General features: G+C 39.0%; 1 protein-coding gene across 1 annotated transcript in view; it reads left to right on the plus strand.

Moving 5' to 3' along the window:
* The first annotated feature begins 19,768 nt into the window (after positions 1-19,768).
* IL31RA (interleukin 31 receptor A) overlaps positions 19,769-24,363 on the plus strand; it is a 66,918-nt gene continuing 62,323 nt past the window's right edge. Inside the window, exon 1 of the mRNA XM_004380476.3 lies at positions 19,769-19,853. Within this exon, the coding sequence (XP_004380533.1) occupies positions 19,796-19,853 (58 nt within the window). The 5' untranslated portion in view covers positions 19,769-19,795. The remainder of the gene's footprint in view (positions 19,854-24,363) is intronic.

Raw genomic sequence — 24,363 nt, forward strand, 5'->3', positions numbered from 1 at the left:
TTTTTCTCGGCAAACACTTGTCTTCTCAAACACTCCTCTACTGTGCTCTGGGATATAGTAATTGTCATACCTTTTACCCAAAATACTCTTACTCTATGAACTGACTTTCTCTCCTTTTCCAAAATTCTGTTTGAAACCCATCGCTCAGTGACGGCTTTCCCTACTAGCTCACCTCAATGTAAATATCATATCACATTCTGCTTTGAGACTGTCTTTTGTGAGAGGGGACTGCGTAGTACCAGCACATAAATTTAATATGTGGGTACACAATAAATGCTTGCTGGTTGATCATGCCAGAATCCCCTTGGTATATATACTCAGGCTTCATTCTACTCCCTGCCAAAGGCGTAGCTCCTATCATTTGTGCCTAGAGAGAAAGTGGAGGGAGGGAGGGAGAGGATGTGACCAGAGAAGAAAGCTCAGGTATCACAGAGAATTTATCTGACAGTAGAGAGGAAGAATACAAAATGTAATCATGAATTGTAGGTATGACTGCCATTTCCCTATCTGGTTTTGAGAAAATCTCCATCAGCACTGTGGCTACCATTTGTCAATCTGATATTGAGAAAATATTCACCAATTTCAGGTTTTTAGAGCCAAAACATGGATTCTGTCCTACAAGGGATTCAGTTGTGGTATCTCAACTCTGAATACTCTGTGGGGGATTAGAACTTGTCACTGAACAATGAATACATCTCTTTTAATATTTACTTTTAAAATATTTTCATTGTAGATGTTTCTTATATAAGAGTTTGTCCTGTATCTCTCATTCATTTATTCATTCATTCCTGTCATGTGTCAGTATGTTGGTCACTAAGGATACAAACATGGATAAAATACAGTCCTAGCCCTCAAACCTAGTAATGGAGATGGACAAGCAAACAGATATTTATTTTTTCTTAGATCTATAAATTTATTAAATACATAGTTAAAGTTATTTTTTTTAAAAAACACTGTGGTATAAAGTTAAAAACAAATTGTCCATCATCATTCCCCAAATACCACTCCCCAGAGATAACTACCAGTAATAATTTGGTGTATTCCTTTCTCAATTTGAAACATAATCGCAAATATATATGTGTATTTAACCATCGTGTCCTGCTTCACCTGCTTAGGCTACAAAATTAATATTCTAAGGAAATGGCCAGAACTCAGTAGATTGTCCTCCTTTTTTTTCCTGGGGACTTTCTCTCCACTTTTTGTTTAGTCCAAAGTGTTAGTATAGTGTTTCTAATCAACTCACTGAGAAAAACTAGAACATATATCATTGAAAAAGAAAGGAAAATCTAGAAATTAATTTATGATAGAGTGATACTTTCATTTAATAGGATAATAAATCTCATTGAATGAAAAATAAATTCCATAGAGATTAGGGATTTAAATATAAAAAAGCAGGAATTTAAATATATAAAACAAAACAAAAAAAATCTCAGAACTTCTAAGTAAGACTTTAAATCAAGAAGGTATAAAAGAAAAAGTTGAAGTATTTAATAATACAAAAATGAAAGCATTTCAAATAGAAAACTTAAGTGTTTTATATGGAAAAATAGACCATTATGAAAGTTAGTAGTATATAGATGATGATTGAGAACTTGCAGGAAGTGTGTGTAGAGAAGGCAGAGAAGGTAGCCCAGGACAAAACCCTGAAAGTCAACATTTAGTGGAAGGGTAGAGGGGAGGCCTGCAAAGAGGACTGAAGGGTGACCAGAGAGACAAACGCTGTGAGAAACAGACTAATGCATCTCCGTCTCTTCTTAAAAACTGTCAAGGATTTTTTTCATGATACAAGAGGGAATATTTAAGGCAACATGATTTAGTGAAAAAGTAGAATTCCTACTGATTCAGAGCTGTGTTTTTTAAAAAATACGCATGCATAAACCTTATTCTATACTTCTTGAATCAGACTTTCAGGAGGTTGGGCCTGGGTATCTGGGAAAGAAATCTTAGCTGATTCTAATTAGCACCCCTCATTGAGAACCACTTTTGCAGACAGGACCGGCTACATGATTTGTGAGCTTAGCACAAAATGAGAATGTGGGGTCGTTGTTTAAAAAATTATTAAGAATTTCTAAACAGTGATAGCAAGGCATTAAACCAAACATAGGGCCCTTCTGAGTGTGGGGCTCTGTGTGATGCCACTGCACAGGCCACGCGCCGTGTCTGTAGAAGATGAACAGGTAAGAGATAGGAGGTTGTGAAGTAATTAACCAAAAACAAAGGTTTGTTTATTAAAAATCAAAACCAAAAAATCCTATTACTTTCCCAGCACAAATTACAGAAAGAAAATTAGACCAAATCTTCTTGGCCACATGGGATATACAGAGGACTGACATTATCTTCTATATATCAGAGATATTCATCTAGGAGGGGCACCTACTATGTACTATCTCAGAGCATGGGAGGAGGGTCAGATTTTTATGTTAATCAAAACAGTAGATTTAAGTTAAGAAACATGACTACAGAAGATGTTTAAATATGAATTTGTCAAGAGATTTGCAAGACACATACACTGATATATTCATTCATTCAACAAATACTTATGGAGTGCATAATATAGTACCGAATGCCAAGCTGCACAAAAATATGACAGGCTTTCTCCAGTATCTTGGAAATTTCCCATGGCTGCTTTATTTTTGGGCATAGCATGTTAATCAGTACCTGAGAAGGGAGGGGGCAGAAGCAGGATTGGGAAGAGGGTGGAATCTAACTGAGGTGCATGCCTGACAAAACCGGAGAGTCTACATTTCTAGCCAGATTTCTAGTTAATACCAATCCAGCTGATCCATGAACCATACTTAAGACAAAACAAAACAAAAATTATGAAGCCAATACAATAATTTTTATTGGAGACTAGGGAATGTAATTTTTATTTTGATATATATATAAAGATATTTGCCATTTCATCATTTTTTACATGTACAATTTAGTGACATTGATTAGTTTCATTATGTTGTGCAACAATCATCACTATCCTTTTCCAGATTTTTTCATCATGCTTAATAGAAGAAACTCAGTGCCCCTAAGTAATGACTCCCCCTTACCCCTCCCTACCACCCCTGTTGTTGTTATGTTGTTAGGTGACATCAAATCAGTTCCTACTCATAGCAACCCAGTGTACAACAGAATGAAATACTGCCCAGTCCTGCGCCATCCTCACAATTGTCGCTCCATGTGAGTCCATTGTTACAGCCACTGTGTCAATCCATCTTACTGAGGATCTTCCTCTTTTTCGCTGACCCTCTGCTTTACCAAGCATGATGTCCTTCTCCAGGGACTGGACCCTCCTGATATCGTACCCCTCATAACCACTAATAAACTTTGGTCTCTATACCTTTGCTATTCTAGATATTTCATATAAGTAGTGGGATCATACAAAATTTGTCCTTTATTGACTGTCTCATTTCACTTAGCGTAATGTTTTCAAGTCTCATCCATGTTGTAGCATGTATCAGGACTTCATTTCTCTTTAAGGCTGAGTAATATTGTGAATAGTGCTGCTATGAATATTTATGTACAAGTTTCTATTTGTTTTCCTGCTTTCAATTCTTTTGGATATATAACTAGTAGCAGAATTGCTGGGTCATATCGTAGTTCTGTGTTTAAATTTTTGAAAACCACTAAATGTTTTCTACAGCAGCTGCACCATTTTACAATTCCACCAGCAATGGATGAGGGTTTCAATTTTTCCACATCTTTGCCAAAACTTCTTGTTTTCCTTTTTTCTGATCATAGCCATTCTAGTGGGAGTGAAGTGGTATCTCCTTGTAGTTTTGATTTGCATTTCCCTAATGATGGGTGAAATTGAGGATTTTTCATGTGCTTGTTGGCCATTTGTATATCTTTTTTGGTGAAATGTCTACTCCAGTCCTTTGCCCATTTTTTGATTGGGTTGTCTTTTTGTTGCTAAGGATTTCTTTATATATTCTGGATATTAAGCTCTTATCCGATATATGGTTTCCAGAAGTTTTCTCCCAGTCTGTAGGTTGTCTCTTTGTTGATAAGATTATTTGATGCGCAAAAGTTTTTAATTCTGATGAAGTCCGATTTGTCTATTTTGTATTTTTGTTGCTGTTAAGAATCCATTGTCAAAAACAAGGTCTTGAAGCTTAACGCCTATGTTTTCTTCTAAGAATTTTATGGTTTTAGTCCTTATATTTAGGTCCTTGATCCATTTTGAGTTAATTTTTCTGTATGGTGTGAGGTATGGATCCAGCTTCATTCTTTTGCATATGGAGAGCCAGTTGTCCCAGCACCATTTCTTGAAAAGACTATTCTTTCCACATTGGATGGCTTTAGCAGCTTTGTCAAAAACCAAAATTGGCCATAGATTTTTAGGTTTATTTCTGGACTCTCAATTCTATTCAGTTGGTTTATATGTCTGTCATTATACCAGTATCAGACTGTTTTGATTACTGTAACTTTATGGTATATTTTGAGATTGGGAAGTGTGAGTCCTCCTACTTTGTTCTTTTTCAAAACTGCTGTTATAGATTGAATTGTGTGCCCCCCAAAATATGTGTTGTAAATTCTAACCTCTATGCCTGTGGTTATAATCTCATTTGGGACTGGGTTATCTTTGTTATGTTAATAAGAAGGATTAGCGTAAGGTGTATCTTCTGTCAGTCTCTTTTGAGAATTAAAGAGATTAAACAAACAAGCGAAGAGCAGAGTTGAGGGAAGAGAAATGCCAAGCCACATGAATATGGCCCAGGAGCAGAAGCTCGGAAGAGACAAGAACCTTCCTCCAGAGCTGACAGAAAGAGAAAGGCTTCCCGGAGAACTGGCGCCCTGAGTTCGAACTTCTAGCCTCCTAAACTGTGAGAAAATAAATTTCTGTTTGTTAAAGTCCTCTACTTGTATTTCTGTTATACCAGCCCTAGTTAACCAATACAATTGCTTTGACTATTCAGGGCCCTTTGCAGTTCCAAATAAATTTGAGGGTTGGCTTTTCCATTTCTGCAAAGAAGCCTGTTGGAATTTTTGTGGGGATCAGACTGACATGGACCACACTTTGAATAGCAAGTTGACTGGTTCTCAGCTGTTAATAAAACAATGAAGGAAGAGATGAGCAATCACTGTCTGTGTACGTGGATTCTTAATGGTTTCTTTTTAGTCATGATGATGTGGAACAGCCGTTGGTATTCGTTAGCTGTGCTTAATTATGTGAAAATGCCAATCATATTTTCCATTCATAAATCTTAAAGAAGCATTTTGATGATTTAATTAATGAGGTGACTACTTGACAGACTTGTAGAGTTTCCCAGAAAGCATGATACCACATTAGTGCTTGGCATGATAATATAATGGAGTTCACTTTTCAAAATTTCCTGGGAAGTTGTTGTATGAGTCTGTTATGTGTCATAAAGGAGACTTTCAGAAACCTCACTTTAAAGTGCCTCATTCACATCACTTTTTTTACGAAGTGGGATTGTGTACACAGAGGTTTTAGCACTTTACTGCAATTTTTCTTTGTTGAGTTAGTGGAACTATAACCATGATCCCTGATTAGCCAATTAAGAAAGATCCCAAGCTCTGGAACTGGGATTGTTGGTTCTTGCAGGTTTAATGTTGGGGTGAGAATTATAGAAAGTAACACAGTTTAGAAATTTATTTTTTGAAAAGAAACCAGAATTTATTAATCTAAAGGAGTTTTATCCCTCAAGGTGTCAGTTTACGAGATCACAGATATATTTCAAGGATATTGTAATTGCTCAAAATTCAGAAATTCCAACTACCTTTTTGGATGTCCATCTTTTGTATGTTCATCATCTCCTCAACTGGCCTTTCTCGGTTGGGGTTCTGTGAGACAAGCCTAATTCCCTAAAGTCATACATTGTATATAATTTTACATTGTATATAATATGAATTAACTTCTGTGCACCTAGAATGCTACTAATTATGTTCCGTTCTTGGTAAAATTGAATAGTCACTTAGATTATTTTCTGTGTCTTGTGGTTCAGGTGAGAAACCCTGATGAGAAAAGCTACCAGTGATTCTTATAGTTTTAATAGAACTGCAGTTATTAATTTGCAAATTGCTGTGTAATTAGCTCCTGCTATAATTATTAAAGAGCCCTGGTGGCGTAGTGGTTAAGAGCTCTGCTGCTAATCGAAAGGTCGGCAGTTCGAATCTTTGGAAACCCTATGGGGCAGTTCCACTTTGTTCTTTAGGGTTGCTATGAGTGGGAGTTGACTCGATGGCAATGGGTTTGTAATTATTAAAGCAGAAAGAGGGAGGGAGTTTAAAGACAAAATAACATATGTAATCTCCACTTGAGCTGTGTCAGGAAAATATTCAATTATTCAACACCATGCTTCTTGTATCCTCTTGAAATAATATCAAAGAGCCGAAGTTTTCAGATGAGTTCATAAGAAATAGCATGCTTTTCAGCTGTGAGCATCTGAGAATAAGAGTGATACTACTGAGCCATCCTTGTTCTCACCAGGATCTGGTCCCTAGTCTGTTTGTGTCAGTAGCTGTTCCAAAACTTTATCGCTATCCTTACACTCTTTACCTCAGCCCCTTCCTCTTAGCAGATGGTCATTTCTCCTATTTTACTGGGGAGACAGAGCCCAGCGCTCCAATCTACAAAGGAATCTACATTCAAACCCATTTTTAAATCTGAGAAGACTTCTCTTCCTCTCCAGTGATGACTCCATTTATCCTGGCTCTTGAGAACTTGCTCCAACTGGTCTCTCCCTTATCTCCTCTCTCCACCTCCAGTTCCTTTCCCATGCTTCTAGGGACAAACAAATGTGTCTGCCATCATATCCTTTTTTTCTTAGCTTTCATTTCGGAGTTAACCTTCTTTCAAAAGACATGCTGCTTCCCTTCCCTCACTTCCCACTTACTCCTCCCACTGCATTCCCGCTCGTGCTGCTAAAACCTCACCCAACTGGCTCCAGGAAGAGAATTTTCAAACAGAAAGTGGATTCACTTTAACAAAACTTATGATGAAAAATTTGTATGATTTTAGTATTAGACAAAGGTATATGCTCCTAGTGTCAGTAGGAAAAATGAAAACAAAAACTTCAGGAAAAATTAAAAACTGTACTAGAAAGTCATTATCCAAATAGGGAACAAACTAAAATGTGGCATGATTTTGAGAAACTGCTAAAGTTTAGGAAAAGAGAATCCAGTTGACTTTGATTCTTGAAACATACTCAGTTGAGCACTACAGTTTGAGGGGTATGGATAACGTTTCTTTCTCTACTGGTGCAAAACAATTTTGCTATGATTATTGGTTATATAATCACAATATCATAAATGCTATTGTCGCTTAAGTTTTAGAATAAAGATATAGACAAAGCGTAGAACTCATAATTAAAACAATGTAAACCTTACAAACCTTGAAAATGTAAAAGAAATAGGACGGCTAAAGATTTTTGGAGGTGGAGTAGGGGAGAGGAGAAGTAGAGCAGCTTTGGATTAAAACTCTTGATCAGCACAGTCCAATAGAAGTACAATGAGAGCCACATTACAGTTTCTTTAAAAAAGTAAAATTAATTTGTAATAAAATATTTTTAACCTAGTATATAAAAAATGCTATCATTTCAATATGTAATCAGTACAAAATTATTAACGAGAATTTTACACTCTTTCTTTGTACTACGTCTTCAAATTCCAGTGTATATTGTATACTTCTAGCACATTTCAGTTTGGACCAGCCACACTTAAAGTGCTCAATAGCTACATCTTGGTAGTGGCTACCATATTAGATAGCACAGCTCTAGCTGCTGTAAGCATTGAAAGGATTATGGAATTCATAATTAAAGAGTAAAATAAAACTTTGTTTTTCAAAATGTCAAAGTTCAAAAAATACGCTAAAATTAAATATAGTTAAATTCTAGACTTTCTGATTTTTTCTCTCCCCCCGTTCCCTCCTTGTTCCCTCACCCCCTGTCATGGATTGAATTATGTCCCCCCAAAAATGTGTGTATCAATTTGGCTAGGCTATGATTCCCAGTATTCTGTGGTTGTCCTCCATTTTGTGATTGTAATTTTACGTTAAGTAGGATTAGGATGGGATTGTAACACCACCCTTACCCAGGTCACATCCCTGATCCAATGTAAAGGGAGTTTCCCTGGAGTGTGGCCTGCACCACCTTTTATCTCTCAAGAGATAAAAGGAAACAGAAGGAAGCAGAGAGTTGGGAATCATACCACCAAGAAAGCAGTGCTGGGAGCAGAGCAAGTCCTTTGGACCTGAGTCTCCTGCGCTGAGATGCTCCCAGACCAAGGGAAGACTGATGCCCCACAAGGACCTTCCTCCAGAGCCGACAGAGAGAGAAAGCCTTCGCCTGGAGCTGATGCCTTGAATTTGGACTTGTAACCTACTAGACTGTGAGAGAATAAATTTCTCTTTGTTAAAGCCATCCACTTGTGGTATTTCTGTTAGAGCAGCAGTAGATGATTAAGACACCCCCTTTCACCTAAGCCTCAGGGCACTCTAACATGTAGAGGTCAGGGAGAAGGAGAGGCCCAAGTAAAGGTGACTGAAAGAAGCACTAGGGAGGCAGGAGGAAAACCAGGAGAGTTGGTACCCTGGAAGCAGTGGCGGGCTGGACCCAGCTGGTTGTCAAGCATGGCCATTATTAAAAATTAAATTATATAAACTTACAATTAAGTAATTTGTACTAAAAACAACAGTAATAACTAGGCAAAACTCATTACATCCTAATTATTTCTAATATAATATTGTTTCTAATATCTATGCTTTTGAGGTTATTTACATCTGTTGGATCTGTATGGTGAAAATATAATGGTGGGCTACTGTGCATCTCTTCCCAACTCCTCATTCAGTGACATCACATTGGTAGCTTGAAATTGTCCATGGTGAGAATATTTACACTACAGAAATCAGCAAATGCTACAAATCAGGGCTTATAAATTTTTTCTTGGGGAGCCTGTTGTTAAACATTTACCAGCACACCACTGCCTGCAAGTCAAGAGAAGATAGAGTATCCAAGAGAGTGTGATCAGTGGTGTTACATACTACTAAAAGCTCAGTAAGATGAGGTCTGGGAAATGATCATTGGATGTAGCCATGTGGATTTAACAGTGATTAAAAAAAAAAAAGACCAACCAAACCACAGCCTTCATGGAACTTACATTGTCGTAATTGACCGTTGAATTTAGCAATAGGGATTTAGCGATAAATAGAGTAAAATCCCTGCCTTCCTCGCGTGGTCCCTGCCTAATACAGTGGACATGTTGAACCACTTGCTGCTCTTGGTGTAAACTACCTTCTTTCCACTTTCCAGGCTTTGTGCATTCTCTGTATTTAGAATGCCCTTCCCTTCCTTATCGTCTACTGTGTGTGCCTGTCTACTCATTCTTCAGGATTCAGCTCCAGTGTTTCCTCCTCTGTGCAGCCTTCCTTGACCCAGGCAAAGTTAAATGATTGCTCTGAACATCCTTGTGTTTTTCTCATTCCTGCATTTTTCTTATTGCTGTAATCATTGACCATTTCTACATCTGCCATACTGTGAGCCCACTGACTATCAATGAGTAGGATCTTTCCATCTTTGTATCACAATCCTTGGCACATGTTGTTGTTGTTAGGTGCTGTTGAGTCAGTTCCGACTCATAATGACACTATATACAACAGAATGAAACTCTGCCGGGTCTTGCGCCATCCTCACAATCATTGCTATGTTTGAGCCCATTGTTGCAGCCACTGTGTCAATCCATCTTGTCGAGGATCTTCTTCTTTTTCACTGACCCTCTACTTTACCAAGCATGATGTCCTTGTCCAGGGACTGGTCCCTCCTGATAACATGTCCAAAGTACATGAGATAAAGTCTTGCCATCCTTGATTCCGAGAAGCATTTTGGCTGTACTTCTTCCAAGCAGATTTTTTTGTTCTTCTGGCAGTCCATGGTATGTTCAACATTCTTGGCCAATACCATAATTCAATGCACCTTGACTGCATGTTTGATCAATTGCACACTGCAGAAGCTGGTAAATATCTTCAATTTCCTCATCTTTGGCATTTGTGATTGGTGTGTAAATTTGAATAATAATCATATTAACTGGTCTTCCTTCTAGGCAGAGGGATATTATCCTTTCACTGACAGCATTGTACTTCAGGACAGATCTTGAAATTTTTTTTTTTTTGAGGATAAATGTGACACCATTCCTCTTCAATTTGTCATTCCTGACATAGTAGACCATATGATTGTCTGATTCAAAATGGCCAGTACCCGTCCATTTCAGCTTGCTAATGCCGAGGATATTGATCTTCGTGCGTTTTGTTTCATTTTTGACGACTTGCGATTTTCCTAGATTTATACTTTGTGCAGTCCAAGTTCTGATTATTAATGGATGTTTGCAGCTGTTTCTTCTCATTTTGAGTTGTGCCACATCAGCAAACGAAGGTCCCAAAATCTTTAAAAAGGTTCATCTAGTTTGAGGAGACAGCTCTTCTCCAGTCATATTTTTGAGTGCCTTCGAACCTGAGGGGCTCATCTTCTGGTGCTATATCAGACAATGTTCCGCTGCTATTCATAAGGTTTTCACTGGCCAGTTTTTTCAGAAGTAGACTGCCAGGTCCTTCTTCCTAGTCTGCCTTAGTCTGGAAGCTCTGCTGAAACCTGTCCCCCATGGGTGACCGTGCTGGTATTTGAAATACCGGTGACATAGCTTCCAGTATCACAGCAACACACAAGCCACCACAGTATGACAAACTGACAGATGCGTGGGGAGGCACACAGTAGATGCTAATAAAAAAAAGGAGCCCTGGTGGCACAATGGTTAAGTGCTAGGCTGCTATCTGAAAGGTTGTCGATTTGAACCTACCCAGTGGCTCTATGGGAGAAAGACCTGGTGATCTGCTCCCATAAAGATTACAGCCTAGAAAAGTATACGGGCAGTTCTACTTCGTCACATGGGGTTACTATGAGTTGAAAATCAAATCCCCAGCACCCAACAACAAGCAACAAGATGCCAATAAATGTTTAGAGACTGAAGAAATCAAGTAATTAATCTGGCATGTAAGATATTGAGAACTGCTCCAAGGCAGAGTGAACACAGACCTACCCCCATGGAGGGGTGGTAAACGGTGTTCAGTAGAGCTGTGCTCATTTCTATCTCTGGACCATCTGACATCCTCTTTCCCCTTTCATCCTGTCCTTTGGTTTGAATATCTAGTCTGGACCCAGAAATAGTTGACATGCTATATTATAAAAGAAAACTTGTTTGTTTTCTATTTGGAGGGGTTCTTTATTACTAAAATTTCCCACCTGTGCCCTTTTTCCTGATCAATTTAAAATTTGAAATTATTCATTTGCTTAGTAATTTCTATTTTATTTCCATCTCCTCATATTTTCTTAAAGCCAAATTACTTCCAAGCATCATTGTTAATCAGGGATCATTTCAGGGCAAGGAAGAAAAACTGGCTCGATCTAACTTAAATAGGCAGCAGATTATTGAAATGATATAACAGGCTATATTGTGGACATCTGCAGGGAAATTAATACAACAGGGCCTCATGCGTTCCCCACGAGCACCTGGGAAGTCGGTTGTTGAACCATCTGTCATCACGTAGACTCTCTTCTTAACCTACTTTCTTTTCTTGCACATCTAAAACATGGCTGCCAGCACCCATGGCCTGATAGCCTTTTTTGTCCACCACCATTGAGCTGACTGGGTCCCACTTCCTAGGTGAGAGAACTGATGGATCAGCCTGGCCTATGAATCAGATACTGTCTGGTATCCAATCCAGCCAGGAGGGTAGTCAAGGGCTCTAGCATGTCTTCTAGGCCCCATACCAGGTGCCAATAATGTCTGGCTATTACACACCTCTACCAGAAATTATTTGTTATTTTACCATTTGTACATTTTTTTCCTCAAGTAACATGTTCTGTTAAAATGTCCTTTTCTCGTAATGACTTTTTCCATTTCCTTCAGGGAGAAATTAATGGCCTTAATGGCCCACTTTCCATTTCCTTAGCACTTTATACATATCTCTTTGACAGCACTTGCCACTCTGTTTTATTGCACTTCGTTTGCAGGTCTGTTTTCCCACTTAGACTCTGAGCTTTTCCTAGGGGAGAACTCCACCTTACTCGGTTTTGTTTCTACAGTGTCACCGCAGGAACTAGCATTAAGGAATGCTTGTGCTGTTGAGTTGAAAGTACATGCATTGAGTCTCTTCTCCTCCTCTTCTTCTCATCCATTCCAACCAGCTGTATCTGATAATGTGCTGTCATTTTTTTCTGTTTTTTTCTGTTACCTGCTCAGATCTGCCTCAGTTCTTCCTTTTCTGCTGCCACCACATGGTTTATCTGTTATCAACATGCTCCTGCTGCCCTAGCTTCAACCTACCCTACATGTTCAAGTCACCCCCACCCCTCAGTCCACATCAGTCTTCCCTATCACATGGGCATATACAATCATGGGTCCACCATACACATGTTTACAATTCTATATTTTATAATGTTACGAAATAGTCCCTGAGTTTGAAAAGCCAATAGTAGTACTCCTTGACTTTTTAACACCTGACCTTTAAACTTTGCATTTAGGAATGGATAGGTATGCATAAACTTCCTTATCCCTGGCCCACCAGAGTGAGCAACTGCTCTTTGGGTTTTGTTTATTGCTGTAACTGTTCATTCCTGTTCTAGAAAATCTGGATCAGAGACACACACACACACACACACACACACACACACGAAAATAAAGCTCACTGGCCATCCTGCCTCTCAGAGATACTCTGTTAACAGTTTTATTTTTTTAAGTCAAATGGGATCATGCTCTTCCGTAGCCCACTGTTTCCCACTTGACAGCATATTGTGAACATTTTTCGTGTTATTAAATATTTATAGCATCATTTTCATGGTAGTTTAGCCCTAATGTACTTTCTGGATTTTTTTTTTTTTAAGTAAACTTTTTATTTTGAAATAATTTTAGATTTATAGAAAAGTTGCAAATATAGTACAGGGAATTCATGTATTCCCTTAACCCAGTTTCACTCATTCTTAACGTCTTACAGTACATTTGTCAAAACTAAGAAACTGGTATTGGTACAGTATCCCATCTCCCAGAAACAATCACTTTTAATTCTTGTAGTTATTTTTTTCTGGGGTTTACTTCCATATTTAAAAAGAACATGCTTATATTGCAATGTTTTGTTTTTAAATTTTGGACATTATTTCCTATAATGGAAGATGAGGGTTTAGCTCTCTTATCAATCACCTACTCACTTTTATCATGATTTCTTCCCCTCCATTTCTCTGTCCTCTTTTCTGGAACTGCTGGTAGTCAGATGTTAACTGTTCTTCATCTCTTTATCTTTTTTTTTTCTTCTGTCTTCTGAGGTTTCCTCAATTTTATTTTCTAACCTTTATGTGTCAGCTCTCATATTTTTAATTTTCAAGACTTCTTTCTTATTCTTTGATTATTCCTTTTTCATACATTCTATTCATACTTTCTGGGCATAATATTTTTCTCGAGGATTTAATTTATAGTTAATTTCTTTTTTTTTAAATTCTGCTCTCTGTGTTGCCCCAGTGTCATGGATTGCCTTGTGTCCTCCTAAAATATGTGTCTACTTGGCTAGGCCATGATTCCCAGTATTGTGTAGTTGTCCTCCATTTTGTAATTTGATTATCTTCCATTTTATGATATGTTGTAAATCCTAGCTTCTATGCCTGTGGTTATGGTCCCATTTGGGAGTGAGCAGTCTGTTACATTAATAAGGCAGGATTTGGTCACATTAATGAGGATTAGGGCGGGATGCAACACCCTTACTCAGGTCACTGTTCTGATCCGATGAAAGGGAAGTTTCCCTGGGGTGTGGCCTGCAACCTTTTATCTTACAAAAGATAAAAGGAGAAAGAAGTGAGCAGAAAAAGAGGGACCTACCACCACCAAGAAAGAAGAGCCAGGAACCTCCTTTGGACCTGGGTTCCTTGTGCCGAAAACCTCCTAGACCCAGGGGAAGATTGATACCAAGACACATGGAGATTTCCAAGGAAAGCTAGCCCCACAGATGTTGAAAGGAGACAAGGACCTTCCCCCAGAGCTGACAGAGAGAGAAAGCCTTTTAGCTGGCCCCCTGAATTTGGACTTCTAGCCTCCTAAACCTTGAGAGAATAAATTTCTGTTTGTTAAAGCCATCCACTTGTGGTGTTTCTATTATAGCAGCAGTAGACAACTAAGGGAGCCCTGGTGGCACAGTGGTTAAGAGCTCAGCTGCTAACCAAAAGATCAGCAGTCCAAGTCACCAGCCGCTCCTTGGAAACTCTATGGGGCAGTTCTACTCTGTTCTGTAGGGTTGCCATGAGTTGGAATCGACTTGACGGCGATGGGTTTGGTTTGGTTTTTTTTTTTTTTTTTAGTTTAGATAACTAAGACACCCCGTTTCCTCCAGTTGTTTTTTTTCTCTCAATGTTGTTGGGGTAGAAGAAGTTTAGTCAATTTGGCTTTGTGGGGTTGGGAAGGGGTTGAGGGGTCTGTTTCCTTTCAGATTTTCAATCTTTCTATTTTCATTTTCCAGAGGTACTTACCTGATGTCTCAAATTCCTGAGACTTTTTGAGAGTTCAAGACACAATTATGCTTGCTTCTTGTTGACATCTCTTTTGCAAGCATTTTTAAGCTTTAGCTTTCTCATCTTTACCAATTCGGTTACTGCATGATCCACTTTCCATTTTCCAAAAGTTTGTCAACGTCTCATATTTGCTGTTGTCTTTTCTCCCATTCTTTTTGTTTTTGTGGCTCTATACCTTTCCTGTAATTTTTGTCGTGTTTCCTGAGGGAGTGAAAATAAATGCATATGTTGAGTCAGCCATGTCTTAACCAGAATAATATTTTATATGCAACACTTTTAGTCAGGTGTTAAACATATACCAAAACCAAACCCATTGCTGTTGAGCCAATTATGACTCATAGCGATCCTATAGGACAGAGTAGAACTGCCCCACAGGGTTTCCAAAGCTGTAAATCTTTATGGAAGCAGACTGCCACATCTTTCTCCCTCGGAGCAGCTAGTGGGTTTGAACCACTGACTTTTCGGTTAGCAACTTAGCGCTTTAACCACTGTGCCACCAGGACTCCTTGTTATGCATATAAAAAAAAAAAAAAGAAAACCGTTGCCATCAAGTCAATTCTGACTCATAGAACAGAGTAGAACTGCCCCATAGGGTTTCCAAGGAGTGCCTAGTGGATTTGAACTGCCGACCTTTTGGTCAGCAGCCAAACTCTTAACCACTATGCTACCAGGATTCCCTGTTATGCATATAATAGGTGTTTAATATATATTGGTTGAATAATGAAAGAAATGCTATTTTTTAGCATTGCACACTTTACTAATCAACAGATGTCCAAGTTTAGCTATTCTACACAGTTCATCATAATGGAATTTTTAATATCTCATAACTTAGCATGTAGCAGACTACCTCTCTTTCATCTCCTTATTTCTGCTAAATTCTCCTACTTAGTGGACCATTGCCTGAGGAAGATGGGGAAAGGGTTTAAAAAAACAAACAAACAAAAAACACGAAGTATCTTGTTTTAAAGATTAGATTGGGTTTCTTTCCTTTTACATCATAATCTCTTCCCTATTCTGTTTTTTCTTTATGATTTTGTCAGTCAGTTGCAAAATGTTGTAAAAGGGTAAAGTCATAGTGCTTTAAGGAATCCCAGAGGTCATCAAATTCAACACTTTGATTTTGTAGGAAACTGAGAGTCAGGCTGCTTTAGTTCAATTCCTGCCTCCACCGCTTTGGGCAAGTTTCTCAATTGATTTGTCCTCAGTTTTCTCGTCTGTAAAATGGGAATAAAAATACTACTTATGCCACAAGGTTGTTTTGAAGATTGAATGAGATAAGTAAATTAAAGTGCTTAGCACTGTGCCTGACACATAGTAAGAGCTCCATGCATTATTAATTGTCATTATTATTATTAGTGGCTGAGCCAGGGCTTCTGACTCCCAGTTCACTGTGCTTTCTTTTAGACATAAATAAGAATTATAAAGTTCTTTTTAGAGTTAGCTACCATTACTTTCTTTCCTTCATCTCCTTCTTCACTGAAAGATCATTACACAAGTGCATAATTCTCCTTTCAGGCTAAAGACACTCTCAACATTTTATCCATTATCATATTTGTAAGGACTTCCTGGATAGAAAATGCCAATTCAAAATTTAGTTATTACTTTTAATGTTTTTATGGCACTTTGAGGTTCCTGGAAAGTTGAGTGGTCTAACAGAAGCAGGTGTTTTTTTTTTTTTTTAAATCACAATAATGCACTCCACTTCCCAGCATAAATGGGTAAGAGCCACCCTGGTTTGGGCTGGGCTTAAAAGCAGAGGAAAGGCCCCTGGATAACCAGAAGGGAAACATTCACGCATCTTTATGTGGATAAATTAAAGTCCAGATTGCCCTCCTCATCCAGACTTGTGCTGTAGGGCAAGGAATGCCTTGGAGGGTCCTTTGAACCAGCAGGACATCTGTGAGGCCCCACGTGATACATGGAGGTGAGTGTGACATTCACTTAGAAGGGTCTGATAACCAAACGGTTGCAAATTCAGCCTCTTTTTCTACTATGTAGGGTCTTTTTCTGTTTCTTCAGTGAAATTTTGGGTCAGATACTGTCGCATGAATTATTCCTTTGTTAGACTGGGAGTTGACAGAGGGAATCTAATCTTGTTGTGATTACTATTAAAAAATGTTGGGGGTGAGAATTAGGGGGGTCAGAGCTCAAGAGAAAACATCTGAACATAATAGATGTATCTTTCAGGAAACTCTAGGCTAGAGAAAATTAGACCTAGGAAACTCAGAGGAAAAGCTTTGTGTGTCTTGGTGTTTCATGGCAGGAGGGCTGAGGAGAAAGGGTAAATCACTAATAGTTACCATAGGATTTTAGAGGAAAGAGTCTAGGCTTTGGAATAAGACAGTAAAGTGTTCAAATCCCAGCTATGCCACTTACAAAGCATATGATTTTTGGAGTGATTACTTAATATCTCTGAGCATCAATTTCCATATATGTGAACTGGAGATGATAATACCAACTCTGTGGGGATATTGGGAAGGATAGGATATAATGTGTGTAATGTAATTAGCACTCACTATTAGCTGCCACTAAGGAGCTCTGGTGGTATAGTGGTTATGCACTCGGCTGCTAACCAGAAGGTTGATGGTTCAAACCTACCAGCCACTCCACAGTAGGAAGATGTGGCAGTCTCATTCCATAAAGATTACAGCTTTGGAAACCTTATGGGGCAGCTCTACTCTGTCCTACAAGGTTGCTGTGAGTTGGAACCGACTCAATGGCAACAGGTTATTAGCTCTCACTATTATGTCATGATGGTGTTTTTGCCAATTTGTTGCTGACCATCTCAGAATGTTTTTTGTATGAAGGCAGCCCACACCCCAAGTGAATTTATAGACTTTGAAATTGACTGTAATTATCTGAAGCTCTTCATTTCATCTTGGGCAAGGTACTTAATCAATTTTCTCATCCAAAAAAGTAAGGATCCTCTTAGTTTATTGGTGACATGGTGGTGCAGTGGTTATGAGCTTGGCTGCTAACCAAACAGGTTTGCAGTTTGAATCCACCAGCCACTCCTTGGGAACCCTATGGGGCAGTTCTCCTCTGCCCTATAGGGTCGCTATGAGTCGGAATCAACTCGACGGCAACGGATTTGGTTTTTTGGTTTTATTAGTTTATTAATAAACTATTAGTTTATTAGGCTGAAATTGACTGTTTGTTTTTACTTATGAAAGTAGCAATTTCATATAATTCAACCTAAAAATACCTGCCCCATTTACCTCAAAGATGACAGGTATCAAATGAGATAATATATGTGAAAGTGTTTTGTAAACATAAGGCCATTATTATTATTATCACTGTAGGCTACAAACCTATGTTTAAAAGAGAATAAGAACAGGGGATCCTTCTAATGATGAATCAAAGTAAAGCTATAAACCAAATCCTACTGGTCTGGGAGGAATTCAGAGGGACTGAATGAAGTTGGGAGCCCTGGTGGTGCAGTGGTTAAGAGCTTGGCTGCTAACCAAAAGGTCAGCAATTCAAATCTACCAGCTGCTCCTTGGAAACCCTATGGGGCAGTTCTGTCCTATAGGGTCGCTATGAGTCAGAATTGACGCAACAGCAGTGGGTTTTGGTGGAAAATCACCAGCTAATTCATGAGAATACCAGTGCTAGAATCCAGGCAGTCCCAACTTGTACACCACCACCATCTTCAGCTATTGAAACTTTTCCAGCTTTGTCTCTGGGTATAATATGTTGATTTTTTTTTTTTAATTTCACAAATAATAGTTGAATATTCTCATTGTAAAGGAGTCAAGAAATATTTACTATTAATTTTTTAAAGAAAAAATTATTGTTCATTGAAAAATTAAAATTTCCCCTTCATTTTTGTACTCACTTAAATCAAAACAGTTATTTCTTGAGAGACTAACTACTGCTATTGATTAACATTAGGCGGTTAAGTATCACTCTTATGTAACCAGCCTGTTACAGTTTCATGATGGTATTTTTTTTGTTGTATCCAAGTTCTCATTCTGCTTTATTACCTGAGGCATTTTCAATTAATTAGGTATTTTAATTGGTTTGTATATGAGAAATTTTATCCCTGTGGTTTTTTCCAGAAATGCTGCATGTGAATTTTTCTAGAATGATTTATTTTGTTGAGAATTCTTTTCTTTTTTCCTATAATGATGTCAGATGAAAATGTAACATCATTTATTTTGTCCTGAAATGAGTTACTGCTTTTACATTTACTTTATGTAAATATGTCCCACCACCGCCCCTCCCCCTCCAATCTCATCTGGGATGAGAAGCCAGCAGTCTTTTTGTTTTTAAAAAATAATTATATTCTACAGATGATATAGAGTGTCTACCATGTTCCAAGGAACCTTGGTGATACAATGGTTATCTGCTCGGCTGCTAACTAAAAGGTCAGCAGTTTGAACCCACCAGACGCTCCATGGGAGAAAAGACCTAGCATTCTGCTTCTATAAAGATTTTAGCCTAGAAAACCCTATGGGGCAGTTCTACTCTGTTCTGTAGGGTTACTGTGAGTCGGAATTGACTTTACAGCACACAGCAACAACAACCATGTACCAGGCATTGCCTTAAATGCTGGGACTTCAAACAGGAATAACAGAGGTTCCACTTTCAAGGTGCTCCCTTTATATGGCGAGATGCCATTCTGTGTGACAGGTACTATAGTGGAAATACAGCTGATGTGTAATTGTAGTGGGCACAAAGAAAGGAGTGACTGATTGGTCGACTCCATCCTTTCAGAGAAGGCCAGCCTTGACATGAGTTTAGAAGGATGGATTAATTTCCCAGGAATAGGGGGAAAAGGGCATTCTGGGCAGGGGGAACTGCATGCACAAAAACAAGATGTGAAATAGCATGATGCTTTAGGGAAACTATGAGTTGTTCCACTTGGCTGGCTAGCTCGAGAACCGAGGTGGGGGCCAGAGGATGGCCTCAGCTCCATTCAGACTCACAGTACCTTTTTTCCTGGCACACATTCTTGGCAGCTGGTGTAGTTTTCATATTACATAGGGGAGTGGATTATGGATAAAAGGAAAATTCATTGTAACTGCATGTTTTTAAAACGTTGACTGGGGTTGATAAAGTAATCATGAAGGGATCTATGTGACAATAGCCAAATAAACAAATAACCCTTCACCTCTCCAAGCCCTAGAATCTGTTAAATGTAACTGGAAATAGAGTTATTGAAAGAGATAGAAAACAAACTAACGCTTGACTGATGAGAGTTTTGGCTGTCTCCCCAGCCTGCCTGCGGTAACTCAGGGATGATGTGGGCCTTGGCACTGTGGATATTCCCTCTACTCTGCAGATTTGGCCTGGCAGGTAGGATGGCTTGGGTCCTTTTATGGGTCATGTGATTCCTATTACCTTCTCTGGACAAGAATTGTTAACTTCGGAACAAAGGGACACCTGGACAATGGACATCCACAGATGGCAACAGGATTTGTGAACCTCCTGAATTTGTGTGTGTGTGTGTGTGTGTGTGTGTGCATGTGTGCATGTATACCTGCGGCTGTGATTATTTGACAAGGTGGTCTATCATATTATCAAAGGAATATGTGACCCCTAAAATTGCTTCATATAAAACACACATGTACAAAAATATACAGTTTTCACACTATCTGTGATGAATTCCAAGGATGTAAAGGGAACTGATGAAACAACATATTTCTACAAGTTCCAACTGAAGACACTGAACCTACTGTCTGTGCAATGTCTTGCAGATCTGAGATCCATTAGTTTGATCACATCTTTTTTTTTTTTTAATTAAAACCAGATAAAAAGATATAAGTAGGGGTTGGGCACTGAGAAGGTAGATTAGATATTATGAAGTAATTGGGGGTCACCAAAAGGGCAGTGGTAACCCAGAGAGTGAAAGTGTATCGCAAATCTCAGCCCTGACATGGCCTGCCTTGCAGCCCCCTGGGATTACACGTGTGGCACTCAGGAGCTTCATAGACGATAGAGGCAGGTAGGCCGGTGTCTCCTCCTCCCATCTAACCTCTCTTGGCCAGCCCAGGAACCAAAAATGACTCCTATTTATGCAATCTAAATTTCTAATTATGTGCATTCATTATGGCTTCCATAAATTACCCTTTCTTTTCTTCTTCTGTCTTTTATCTCTGTCTCCTTCTCTTCTTATCACTCTTTACATATACCGTCTCCTAAATAACAGGCTCCAGTTTCCACCCCACTTTCCATCTGGAATAAATATCCTTTCCTTGGGGTCTGCTCAGGCTTGCCCTTTTTCTATTTCAGATATTTTTCAAAACACTTTGTAACAGCACAAGGTGTTATGAACCTAGAGAGCAAAAGGGAGATCTAAAGCATCTTTTTAATTTTGAAAACCAGAGAGAACTTCTCTAATGAGCAAAAACAGAGGTAATGCATAGTCTCCCATTCTTTCTTAGAGGAAAGTTAATAAGTATTTCCCATTATTTCTAGAAATAGGGAAATAGTTCTGTTGTTTTTGAAGGTATGGGTAAAATATTGATGGAAGGAAGTGGCACATCTAGCTTTTAGTTCTCCATTGTTTTGAAATAAATTTTTTTATTTCTGAATAATTTTAGATTTACAGAAAAGTTGCAAAGATAGTACAGAGTTCCCGTACACCTCTCACCCTATTTTCCCCAACTGGCAGCATCTTATAATACCCCACTACACTTGTCAAATATAAAAAACTGATGTTGGTTGATACATTACCATTAACTAAATTCAAAACTTTATTTGGATTCACCATTTTTTTCCCCGCTAGTATTTTCCTTTTGTTCCAGGACCCAATTCAGTGTACCGTATTGGACTGAGTTGTCATGTCTCCCCAGTCTACTATGGGTTGTGACAGTTTCTCAGTCTTTCCTTGTTTTTCATGACCTTGACAGTCTTAAGGAGTACTGATCAGGTATCCTGTAGAATGTCCCCCAGTCTGGGTGTGGTATGACTAATTACTTTTGTGTGTGGCTTTTCTAGCCATGGTTTTGTAACTCCCACCCGCGTGATTGTGTGATAGGGTAATTGTGGCCTACCAAGGGGATTGGTCAGTTTTGCCTTAAAAGAGAGCCAATTCCAGAGCAGAGAGGGAGAGCCCACCATCATCAAAGGAGAGACCTGCAGCAGAGACCCGCAGGAGATGGCCCAGTGGGCTTCTGGGCCCACGGAGTGAGAAAGCTGAGTGCCTTTGGGCAGAGACTGAGGACCAGGGAGAAGTCTATGCCTGACCCACGAATTTGGGACTTGCCAGCCTCCGCAACCAAGTGAGCCATTTCCTTCATACAATTTAGGAGTTCTGTGAGAAGTTGCAGCGAATTAGGGAACCCAAAGACAGGAGGGAAAGTACTGAAGTGAGAGGGAGTAGTGGATGTTAGAGATGATGGAGTGGTACAGCAGTTTAGAAAAGTTAGACATTTGGGACGTCTTTAACCTCTGCCTCATAGGAACCAGCTTTGTGCTGATCCTTATAAAATAAATTATTCGTTTACTGGGCTTGTCTGTTGCTTTTCTTGTGATTAAAAAAAAAAAAAAAAAAAAGAAAAAACCTACAGGACAGAGTAGAATGGCCCCATAGGGTTTCCAAGGAACAGCTGGTGGATTTGAACTGCAGACCTTTTGGTTAGCAGCTGATCTCTTAACCACTGAGACTATGGTTTTCTGGAGAAAGTACAATAGAGGTAAAGGGCCCTTCATTGCTCTGTCACAATTTTACACATTTGCGACAGTCTTCTGATGGAGAATTGATATTCTGACTAGAGATAAGCAGAATTAGAGTTAAAATAGGCAAGACTGATTGCCTGTTTGATTACAAGGAAGAGGAGATATTGATGAGCACTGGAAATACTGATGAATACTTACCACATACCACAAATCTCTATAATACCAATATCAAGAATACTATTCTCTCCTGCTATATGCCAAGCAGTACCTTGAAGACCCTTAATGGCAAAGCAAATGTAGCCCTATAAAAACAGCCCAGGTTGAGTGGAAAATCATTTATAGAGTCACTTTCTCTTCTGATACCTGGTGACACTTAAGCGGTTCTGCAATCCAGATATTTGACTCCTTTTCTGGCCTACGATGTTTAATATCTGTTAATCAAAGCCTCTGAAGGAGCTAAGGAGAAGTATTCAGGGAAGAATGGGAAAGACCAGGATTCACTGAGGCAGGCAGGCAGGATATTTGGATCCCTGCATTCCTATATTGGTTTCTCGGCTAGCTCACTTTGGATTCAGCCAATGCAAGGTAAAGTGAGAATGAAGAAGGAAATAAAATTGGTATCCTGAGGAGGCTTTAATGAGAATAGTACAAGACCAAAGAATATTATGAGGAGAGGCAGGGAAAGACTTCTTGTTCTCTGTGCACCAGGAAAGGATCAACTCTGAAATCTTGCTAAGAGTTAGTGTCATTGTTGGGTGTTAGTGAAATGAAGGTTGAAGGGAAGGCTACAGTATATGAAAATTTGTTAGAAACTTGGCTGAAGGACTTAGGAAACACACGAATGTGCACCTACACACGTACACACACACACACATGCACACCACCTGTGTTATCTCTGAGCCCTGGAGACAGGACCTGCCTGAGTCGGTCAATGAGCGACTCACTCCTCCTGGGACTTGCTGGCTGACCCTCTTGTAGAATCGCATGTCCCACTGGATATTTGTTAATATCCTGCTTACTGACCCAAGGAACCAGCAGTGAAGGTTTCAAGCTGTGTGTGCTCTTTAAGGAATGTGTTAATAGTCCAGCTTCTAATCTCCATGTAATGTGCCATATTATTTCGTTCAAGTCCGGTTAACTTTTTAAGCATTTGGATTGGAGATCACCAGCTTTGTCATTGTTTTCAGCATGAAAATACCAGAGACAGAAAGTTTGTGTGACAACTGCTGACAGGTCGGTGCTGCAGGTGTCCAGCTCATGTGCAAGACTCAGAGGAAGGCAGCTTCTCTGGAAACAGCTGGAAATGTTGACACAGCAATGGAGGCACCTAGCTCTCCCTCACTCTTATTTGTCATTTACAGTGGCTCCTTTACCCATGTGGACAGTGCTCATTTCATTGACCAAAATATATAAATGTTTACACAAACCCACATGCACATTTAGAGCCTTTTTAAAAATCAGAAAATCTCCAAACTTAAAATGATGAATGCTACCTATTCTGAAATGCTTTACTACTGCCTTCCTGTTAAAACCAAACCAAACTTGCTGCCGTCAAGTCGGTTCCTACTCACAGGGACTCTATAGGACAAGAGTAGGGTTTCTAAGGAGCACCTGGTGGATTCAAACTGCCAACCTTTTGGTTAGCAGCCATAGCTCTTAACCGCTGTGCCACCAGGGTTTCCTGTTAGGAGGTAACAAATTTGTGACATAGTAATATATGTACTTTTTTGTTAACATGTTAAATACGAACAAAAAACAAAAAACCAAACCCATTGCCATCGGATCGATTTCAACTCATAGCGACCCTGTAGGAGAGAGTAGAACTGCCCCCCGTAGGGTTTCTAAGGAGTGGCTGGTGGATTTGAACTGCTGACCTTTGGGTTAGCAGCCGAGCTCTTAACCAATGCACCACCAGGACAAAGCCTAATAATGAAATTAATTTAGGTCTAATAATAATTAGTTCTAATAATTACCTTAACTGAGAAACAGTGACAGTAGTACTTGATATTTCGAGATGTCTGCAACAACTGTAATGTAGTATGAAAATATCTATGATTTCTAATGGTGACAAAGTCACAGGTACTGATAACATTATAGTTTGTTGCCTACATTCATGATGGAAGGAAATTCTAAATTTTAATGATGTAAGTTCTCATGTAAGTTTATAGACCCTTGAATTCTACCT

This window comes from Trichechus manatus, unplaced genomic scaffold (assembly GCF_000243295.1).
Source record: "Trichechus manatus latirostris isolate Lorelei unplaced genomic scaffold, TriManLat1.0 scaffold00074, whole genome shotgun sequence".
NCBI classification, from domain to species: Eukaryota; Metazoa; Chordata; class Mammalia; order Sirenia; family Trichechidae; genus Trichechus; species Trichechus manatus.